Below are 9,913 nucleotides of genomic sequence, written 5' to 3'. Positions count from 1 at the left end.
AATCGTTGAGCATGTCACCATTACCATGCAGTTCACAGGCTGCCTTCTGAGACAAAGGACTTGACTTGTAGCATGTTGATTTGTTAGCCAGGATGCGAGCCAAGGAGGAAGGAAATATCACCCTCAAGCTTAAAAATACTTAGCTTTCAACCCATAGAAAATTACTAAGGACGGATACTTTGCACTCATCTGAATAATAATCAAAATTCGCGTCTGTTTCCGGTGCCCAACAAGACATCGGTATGATCAGCTTTTGGTGAAAGAAGGAAAAGTCTATGAGGAAGTAATGTCCTCTCGTTCATTGTAAGTCATGGCTTGGGCTCAGTTGGATGCTAGTCCTGATAAAACAAGATGCTATAAGTCACCATGGCTTCCACCGTCTACTTCACTCTGCCAATCGGAGGAACTTCAGTTCTGACGCCTGCCGCGTGGTCTAAACATCTCGTGGTTGCAGCTGTCATTTCTCCTGCTCTCTATATGCCTCCTTTGTAGCATCAGCTTCACCCTGCACTGAGCATTACGTGCTTTTGCAAAAAATGGAACGTGAGATGAAATGTTTCAACACTGTCATGTCTGTCTGTAGTTGATAACCTGTAGCTCGTAAGGCTGAGAGCATTTTGAACAGTAATGTGAGGTAGGTATCAATGCTTCCTTTCTATAGGAGCTCCGAGTAAAGCCAATTCTAGGAATCTAAAACTCACAGTACTGGAAAATCCCCCCAGCAGACGTCCTGTGGGAGGGGGCTCACCAGAGTGTCCTGAGAAAGGGGCGCTGGCAAGGCCTTTTGTACCTAACAGTGTGCATCATGCTGGGCAGGGCGGATTGTTGGCAACCATGCTAGATGCATCCATTCCGGCCACTTTTAATATGAGTTGGATTTGATGCCCCACTGTTGCCCACAGAGGACACTAACCTCTCTAAATATTGACATTTCAAAAATGCTGGCTATATTCTGGAGCAGACCTATCCTATGAAAATTATGTAGCTCTAGCTTTCTAAAATTTGTTCTTGTTTTTTTAAATTAGAATAGGGATATATGGCAGGCTGTCTACAAGCAACTGATGGGACCTAGAAAGTTACATGTCCATCAACTAGAGTGAAAACATGAAGGAAGACACATTTTATATTCCCTCTCACTCTGACTTTCCCTTTCTAGCTCCCTCCCTCCATTCACACACATCCAACCCCAACACACCTACAACTCCTCTCGTAAGCCAAAAGAATCCCAAGGTTGACTTAATCAGTAGCTACCTCATGGCAATCTGTTTATAAATCTAAGGTTTCTGTGGCCACTTGAGTGATTTAGAAATTCTGTGATTTTTATTTATTTATTTTTAAATATATTTTTATTGATTTTTTACAGAGAGGAAGGGAGAGGGATAGAGAGTTAGAAACATCGATGAGAGAGAAACATCAATCAGCTGCCTCCTGCACACCCCCTACTGGGGATGTGCCCGCAACCAAGGTACATGCCCTTGACCAGAATCGAACCTGGGACCCTTCAGTCCGCAGGCTGACACTATCCACTGAGCCAAACCAGTTAGGGCGAAATTCTGTGATTTTAGATCACATCTGTGAAGGCACTCAGCCCATTGGAGACATTTGATAAACTATTACCAAAAATGTCAATGAGGAGGGGGACTGCGGGACTTCTGCAGCCCCTCCCCTGTGTGAAACCCAACGACTGGGGTTCCTTTTGTGAAGACGTGTTGATGCTAGACTGCAGTGGCATCACTGTCCTTACACTTTTTCGTGTCTGGTTTCTGACGTGCCGTGATTCATGGCCACCTGTGTGTGCTCTAGAAGGTTGATGCCCTGAGCTCTTTAACTAAAATCCTCCAAGCTCAAACCGCAGCTTGTTTGGTTGCTTCGGTGCCGTCAGGGTGGGGGCTTGGACATGACACTGTCATGAATCAACATGTTACAGATACGCCCCGTGACGGCTCTTCTGAGCGTTCACCGGCCTTGCTCCCTTTATGTGTTCCCTCCAAACTGACAGGAATTGCAATTTTCCCTAAAGGCGGCCAAGTAGCAAAAAACTTGGTAGGTTTCGGGATATATAGTGATCGGACTTTTTTAAACATCAACTTTGGATATGTGTTCCTCGTCAGCTCCCCGGAGTTCATTTTCTATAAGCGTCGTTCATAGTTAATCCAGCCTGATTTCCATCTGTCCAGGTACACCCCCACCTCCCAGCTCCGCACACAAGAAGACGCAAAAGAATGGTTACGGTCCCACTCTGCAGGAGGCCTGCAGGACACAGCTGCCAATTCCCCTTTCTCCTCTGGCTCCAGCGTCACTTCTCCCTCCGGAACGAGGTTCAACTTCTCTCAGCTTGGTGAGTAGCTGCTTGTCATTAGCTGTGTTGATCGGCTCCCTGGGGCAGAGGTCAGCTTGTGCTTGGAAGAGAGCTGTTGGTCATAGACGTGTGGTCTCCTCCCGCTCCGGATCTGCCCAGCCCTCCACAATGCAGTTTGATTACAGGAGATTGGCAGCAAAGGAACTAGAGGAAATGGAAAAGTTTCTGATACTCTAATCAGTAATCATCTTTCTGTGGTTGATAGAGTTGGAGCTAACCATCCCATTTTTGAGAAAAATGTACCCTATTTCTAAGACCTAAAGAAGTAGGTTGTAGCCCTAGCCAGTTTGGCTCGGTGGATAGAGCATCGGCCTGTGGACTGACGGGTCCCATGTTCGATTCTGGTCAAGGGCACATGCCCGGGTTGTGGGTTCGATCCCCAGTGTGGCGCGTGCAGGAGGTAGCCGATCAATGATTCTCTCTCATCATTGATGTTTCTATTTCCCTCCCTTCCTCTCTGAAATCAATAAAAATATATATTTTAAAAAAACAAAAGAACATGTCCCATGTTTGGTCATCCTCATGCTTTCTTCAGCTAGAGATAAAAACCATGTTTTGATTGAACAAGTATTCTTGGAAGTGCCCACTCCTGACATGATGCTTTGACAGGCACAGTGGGGAAGGGAAAAGAATGTGTGACACGGTCCCTGCTGACAAGTCAGGGGATTCTGTTTATAGGAAACCATGTAGAAACGGAATATGATCAGGTAGCAAGTACCACTTACAGTTAGGAAAAGGAAAGCCAGTCCTGGCAGGAATTATAGGGAAGGTCGCATGAAGGTGGCAGGATGGGAGCTAAGCCTTGGAAGGCTGATGGGAGGGAGGAGGGGCCTTCCTTTGAGAGGCCACCCTGCCTTTCCTGAGTATTGTGAGCAATAACTCAGCCTTTAAGGACAGGTGTGGCTTGGAATCAAGTCTGATTTCACTCTGCATTCTCAGTTAACTAAAGGGATACTTCTGAAATATTGGACGTTACTAAAATGACTGGATTTTAATAAGAAAGCTGGCTTCGGCTAAGGTAAATGTGCCGCCTCTGCACCGAAGCTCTTGAGGCTCCCTTATTCAGTGTTCCCCATCCGAGGCGATGAGACCCGTGTTCATACTGTTCTTTCCCAGCCGTAACTCTTTGAGGCAGGAGTTTCTTGTCATGCACAAACGCTTCCCATCTGATCAAAAGCCCGCTGGGGCTATTTCGGGCTTTGGGCTTTGGAGAGAATTGTTCCAGATGAGCCCAGGGAGTAATTAGCTCATGCCTGGAAGGTGACACGAGCCTGTCTGAACGTGCCAAGTTGGAAAGCTGAGGCCCAGAGCCCTGCTTTGGAACTGACCCACCTCCCCTCCCTTATTTTTAGCTCTCGGTGTGTAACTCAAATGCTGATGTGACCACCTTTTAGAAAATAGACAAGAGAGAGAAGTTGGCGGGGACAGATATGGCTGATAACGAGCAGTCTCCTCTTCATCCCCGTCCAGGATTTGAACAAAGACATGAATTCCCAACCTTTTGATTCCATTCCTTCTGTTCCAGCGAGTCCCACCACTGTCACCCAGATGAGCTTGTCCAACCCGACCATGCTGAGGACACACAGCCTCTCCAATGCCGATGGGCAGTATGACCCGTACACCGACAGCCGCTTCCGGAACAGCTCCATGTCCCTGGATGAGAAGAGCAGAACCATGAGCCGCTCGGGCTCCTTCCGGGATGGGTTTGAAGAAGGTAAGCAAGGAGACTGGCCATCCGTCTCCCAGGTTAGGGAGTGTATAGTTAATTCTCCTCTATGTCAAGTTCATTTCATTGGCCTGAGAGTCCACCTGTGAGTGCTTCCAATTCCCCCACTTACTGGGGGAGGTCGGGCTGGAGAACTGAATAGTGGGGTCTGACTCTTAATTGAACTCTCAGGACTCGAGGGAAGATGCTACTAAAAAAATCACTGTGAACCTTAGAGCTGACTGAGTTTTGCTCTAGGTTTCTCGTTCTTGGACATGGGCCATAGCTTCTTGGCATGCACCCTCATCTTGAGGTTCAGCCACTGGCTCCCCATCTTGGAGGAGCACATTCCTGGACAGTTTGTTTCCCAGTGCTGATGGCCCCTTACGACAGTGGTTCTCAACCTGTGGGTCACAACCCCTTTGGCGGTCGAATGACCCTTATGACTTTGGCGGGCTCTGGGCAGCCATGCCTCTCTGCTGCTCTCAAGAATTCTCTGCTTTGTTATTCAGGCATCAGTGGTTCAAGTTTATTACATTCAGTGATGCCTTTTTCGTTCTTTGCTTGCTAAGTGGGAATATTTTGGATTAGATTTTTATCTTAAAATCATTTAAATCAGAATTTTAAGATTAAAATACTGTGGGCAACTTTGCCAGCGATTCCTATTTCTTTCCCTTTGTTCCTTCACTCAAGGTGTGAGTTGGGGAAACAGCTATTAAAATGCTTTGCGGGGGGACATCACCCACTCCCCCCAATGCTTCCCCAGGGTGAACTGGTCAGACACTAGAGGCAGGACTCACTGACTAATGAATGGTTAAGAGTGTGTAGTAAGACTACCAGGGTTTGAATTCCAGTTTCACTATTTATTAGGTGTATGATCTTGGGCAATTACTTCACCTGTTTTTTCACTGATAACATGGGAGTACTAATAGTACTCAGCCCACAGAATTATGAGATTAATGAGATGATATACACAAATGTTAACCCAATGATGTTATTGCACGTCACAGCCTGTAGACTCGGCTTCCACACCAGTGTCCTGGCAGCTGGCAGTCCAGCCCCAGCTGAGGGCTCTGTCTCTGGTTGTGCCCTTTTTTGTCTTGTCAGTGACAGAACAGAATGTGGGAGGAGAGCCATAGGCGCTTCCCTCTGCTCCCAGTTCCATGAGAGTGGGGATATGTGCCCAGCATCCTCTTGGTAGGAAAGCTCAAACAAACCTGTGATTGTTTCAGAAATCCCTAAACAGGTCAAGAGGGAAATGCAAGATGTTGGCTTCTGCTTTGCCTATTAATCCCTTTAGCAACTTAATTCTCTCCCCCCTCATTTATGTATCCACCCTCATTTATGTATCGGTTGCATCCAGGGACATTCATTAAGCAGGTGCAAGTCTGTAAATCATACATGGGAACCTACTGGAACAGAGGATGGGGGGCTGAGGGAGTTTCGCTGGATTTAAGAGCTAGAAATGAGTGCTGTAACCACTCAGAGCAGCAAGACTGGAGGATATGTTGACTGTAAGGTGTAGAGTAGGCAGTTTGTCTTGAACTCCTGTTATAGTGGGTATGCTGGCCACACATGGCCACGGAGCATCCCCAGCCCTCCTGATGACGACTTGCAGGTGGAGTGTGTCCTGTGCTGTGTTCATCTTCTCTGCCGTGTGTGTACCTGAGTGAATGCGTGTGCAGCACCGAAACTTGTCCAAACAAGCACATTTCGCCTCATAAAGGTCCAGGACCATTGCGGCATCCTCATCAGATTGCTTTCATTTATTCCATCTGGAGTCAGACAGCACAACTGTGGAACATCTGCATGGCAAAGTGGCATTGACAGCGGGTGCTTGGCCACGAGCAGTGTCTAGACTTTTGTAAATCCCATGATTCATGGTGACGTGGAACTGAATGCAGAGGGAAAAGTCAAAGTCGTGAGGAAGAGGAAGAAACTGCTGTTGATGTGCTTTAAACACATAGCACTTCCGTCTTTGGGGAAATTTGGCATCAGATTGATTTTATCTCTTCCACAGTTGTTAAAAAAACATCAACAAAATAAGACTTGTACAAGTAGATGGTGTTTTTTTCTTTATATCTCTTTTTTAGAATTTATTTTTAATTTGTTGGCATTTAATATTAGTTTCAGGTGTACCGCATAGTGGTTAGACATTAATATAACTTACAAAGTGTCCCCCCCCATTACAATATTATTGACTATATTCCCCATGTTGTAGGTCACATTCCGTTGCCAATTTGTATTAGTACATCTTAACCTCTTAGCTCCCCAACCTCCCTTTCCCCTGGCAACCATCAGTTTGTTTTCTATATCTATGTTTTTTCTTTTGTTTATTCATTTATTTTTATTTTTAGATTCCACCTGAGTGCAATTACGTTTTTAATTTCACTGGGGAGAGACTTTTTTCCTCTCTTTTGAGTTTTTAACAGTGTTGCAGAAGCAGTTGGAAAAAAATTCACATTTCACTTTAGAACCTCATTATAAGAGTGTCAGTAGGTATATCACATGCCAGAAAAGCAGGAAAGAAATTTAGGAAGAATTAGCACAAGTACTTGTGCAATGATTTTGTGGGATTTACCAATCATCATTCATTTGGAAGGAAGTGGGTATGATAACCCTGTGGATTAAATATAGGGATGGCCCACATACAGTCTTTCAAAGTTATTTCAGATAAATTCATTTCCATCAGACGCATTGTGCACATATAAAGTCAACTTTAATAGCATACATTTAGGGAGAAGCAAGAGGCATTTTGAAAATGCGTGTCTTTGGAGTGGAAAAAAACAACAGGTCGCTTAAGGGCAATGCAAGCAGATCCTGTCCCTGGATGCTGTGTGACCTTGAGCAGTTGACAGTCTCTCTCAGTTTCAGATTGCACAATGGCAGAGATGACCTGAGATTCCTTGTAGCTTTAAAATGTTGGCGGTACAAGTTGAGAGAGGAAATGCACGGCCTGCTTTTGCCGTTTCGGCTTTGTGACTTTCACAAGCCTTTTGTCCCAGAGTATCCAGGCCGCACAATGTGGGCTCCGACTTGTGGGCTCAGTTCACTTAGAGGAGGGCCGGCTGCAGTGGTCCAGGGCAGCCACGTTCAGTTTGTGGTTGACTCTGGAAGGCAAAAGTCTTTCTCTCGACCACAGCTTTGCTGTTGCTTCTGACCAAGTGAGAGGGGTTAATTACAGAGGAAAGTAAGTACCTCCGCCCGAACCCTGCCAGATGCGCTCTTCTCGGCCTGTAACCCCAGCTGCCATGGAGATTTGGCTGCAGGCTGTCAGTGGGTCCATGAGGTGGAGGAATATAAGAGGAAAACTTCCATTTTCCAGCAGCCAGAGGCCATTCAGCAGCCCTGTGTAGGCTTCTGGAGCAGGTGTCTGGTGGGGCAGTGTGACTGAAAGGTGTTATTAAGGGGTTATGTTACTTACATCTCTGCCCCCAGCGTGGCCTCCAGTATAATCTCCCGCTGCTGCTGCTGCTGCTTGTGTCGTGGGGCTGAAGTAGACTGCTGCTGCTGCTGCTGCTACTGCTGCTGCTTGTGTCATGGGGCTGAAGTAGGTTACCCTCTGGAACAATTAGGTGCCTAGGTTAGGACATGAGAAATTTCTGTTAATGTGTGGACGTATTAACACTGAAAGCCATTATTGGCTGTTAACACCTTAACTGATTTTTTTATGGGGTAGGTATGAGTCAGATGAGTCCTGGATGGAGGGAGAACGGAGGCGAAGATCTAGAACTCTAAGGAAGGCGGCTATGAGTGGTGGTACAGGGGCAACCTCAGTGTGAAGGCACCTGCTAAGAGAGAAGGGGGCAGGTAGGGCAAGCCCAGAGCATTGTGGGTTCAGAAGGAGAGGGCCCATCCAGGTGGCAGTCAGGGCAATAAGGAAAGTCTTCATGGAGAAGGGTTTTGCGCTGATCGTGAAGGTTTGGACAGACAGAAATGAGGTACACCCTGAACAAAGGGAAGGTGTGGGCAGAGCCTCTGAGGAGGCCAAGCACTCTCCCGGGCATGCTGAGAGCCACGTGCAGGACTCAGAGTGTCCGAACCACTTGGAGGAGGCACCTGAGTGCACACTGAGCTGTTCCTCAGGTAACTTGTGGGCAGGTGGCTTCCGCACCTGCTGATTCAAGTTGAGTTCAATCCTGGTACGTGAAAGCCGCTGAGCACCCATGGAACGTTACTCCCGAGCCTCCCACTCTCAGACCGAAGGCGATGGCACTTGTGGCAGAGGCATTCCACCGTGGCCAGGAAAGCTTCGCCCAATGAAAAGGTCCGAGATGTTGCCACATACCTAGTTCTCTCTTTCAAACAAGTTGTGGAGAGAGAACCAAGAAAATGTCATTAAAGACTGGTTTCCCACCAGAGAAGTCAGCCAGAATGCCTTGTCCTAGAAAAGACCAGGCTTTAAAATGTCATGAAAGCGGCTATTAGGATGTCTCCCCTTGGCCGAGGGCAGGCAGGGTGCTAAGGGGGTATGAGGATGGTCCTATGTCAAAAAGTGTCAGTCAGAAACGAAAAAGACGACCCCACTTGCTTGTCCCTGGGTGGACCTGATAGAAATCGAACACAGAATCTATATTTCGCTGGATTGTGTTTTCTAAACATATGTCTGTTCCTCAGGTAACTTGTGGGCAGGTGGCTTCCGCACCTGCTGATTCAAGTTGAGTTCAATCCTGGTACGTGAAAGCCGCTGAGCACCCATGGAACGTTACTCCCGAGCCTCCCACTCTCAGACCGAAGGCGATGGCACTTGTGGCAGAGGCATTCCACCGTGGCCAGGAAAGCTTCGCCCAATGAAAAGGTCCGAGATGTTGCCACATACCTAGTTCTCTCTTTCAAACAAGTTGTGGAGAGAGAACCAAGAAAATGTCATTAAAGACTGGTTGTTGCCCCTGGCTAATAGAATTATGAACCATGCTGGTTACCCTAGTGGATTTGTTTTTTAGCACTTCTCTGTCCTTGAAAATTTTCATGAAGTAATCATGTATTATTTTGATAGTCAGGGGGCAAAAGTATCTAGAAGGTTGTAGAAAAAATGTGGTAATAGAAAATTGACTGAATCTCCTAACAAACTATTCCTTATTTGATGCTGACCTAAAGCCAAACCAGGGAAGGTCGGGTCAAGGTGAGGTCAAGTTGCTCTGAGCCTGGTAGTGCCCTATGATGCTCAGTTTCTCCTTCCCTCCCCCCATTTTTGGTTTCATAGCAGCCAGCTATGTAATTCATCTTTTCTTTCTAACTTGTGGGCAGGTGGCTTCCGCACCTGCTGATTCAAGTTGAGTTCAATCCTGGTACGTGAAAGCCGCTGAGCACCCATGGAACGTTACTCCCGAGCCTCCCACTCTCAGACCGAAGGCGATGGCACTTGTGGCAGAGGCATTCCACCGTGGCCAGGAAAGCTTCGCCCAATGAAAAGGTCCGAGATGTTGCCACATACCTAGTTCTCTCTTTCAAACAAGTTGTGGAGAGAGAACCAAGAAAATGTCATTAAAGACTGGTTTCCCACCAGAGAAGTCAGCCAGAATGCCTTGTCCTAGAAAAGACCAGGCTTTAAAATGTCATGAAATCGGCTACTAGGATGTCTCCCTTTGGCTGAGTGCAGGCAGGGTGCTAAGAGGATATGAGGATGGTCCTAACTCAAAAAGTGTCAGTCAGAAACGGAAAAGACGACACCACTTGCTTGTCCCTTGGTGTACATGATAGAAATCTAACACAGAATCTATATTTCACTGGATTGTGTTTTCTAGACATATGCTTGTAAGCAAGTATTCTTCTAGAATGGTTTCGCTATGGCCATAATCAGCTCCTCTTCTGCAAATATAAGTGGCAGGTGCTAGCAGGGTAAACTACAC

The 9,913-nt window shown here is 46.7% G+C and overlaps 1 protein-coding gene across 6 annotated transcripts in view; it reads left to right on the top strand.

The window, feature by feature from the left end:
* Positions 1-9,913, top strand: part of NAV2 (neuron navigator 2) — a 153,945-nt gene that overhangs the window by 104,086 nt on the left and 39,946 nt on the right. For all 6 annotated transcript variants that reach the window (XM_006753977.2, XM_006753975.2, XM_006753978.2 and 3 more), the window contains 2 exons: positions 2,178-2,338; positions 3,885-4,073. In XM_006753977.2, the coding sequence (XP_006754040.1) occupies positions 2,178-2,338; positions 3,885-4,073 (350 nt within the window). The remainder of the gene's footprint in view (positions 1-2,177; positions 2,339-3,884; positions 4,074-9,913) is intronic.

This window comes from Myotis davidii, unplaced genomic scaffold (assembly GCF_000327345.1).
Source record: "Myotis davidii unplaced genomic scaffold, ASM32734v1 scaffold330, whole genome shotgun sequence".
Taxonomy (NCBI): Eukaryota; Metazoa; Chordata; class Mammalia; order Chiroptera; family Vespertilionidae; genus Myotis; species Myotis davidii.
This window is presented reverse-complemented; position numbering and strand designations above follow the sequence as displayed.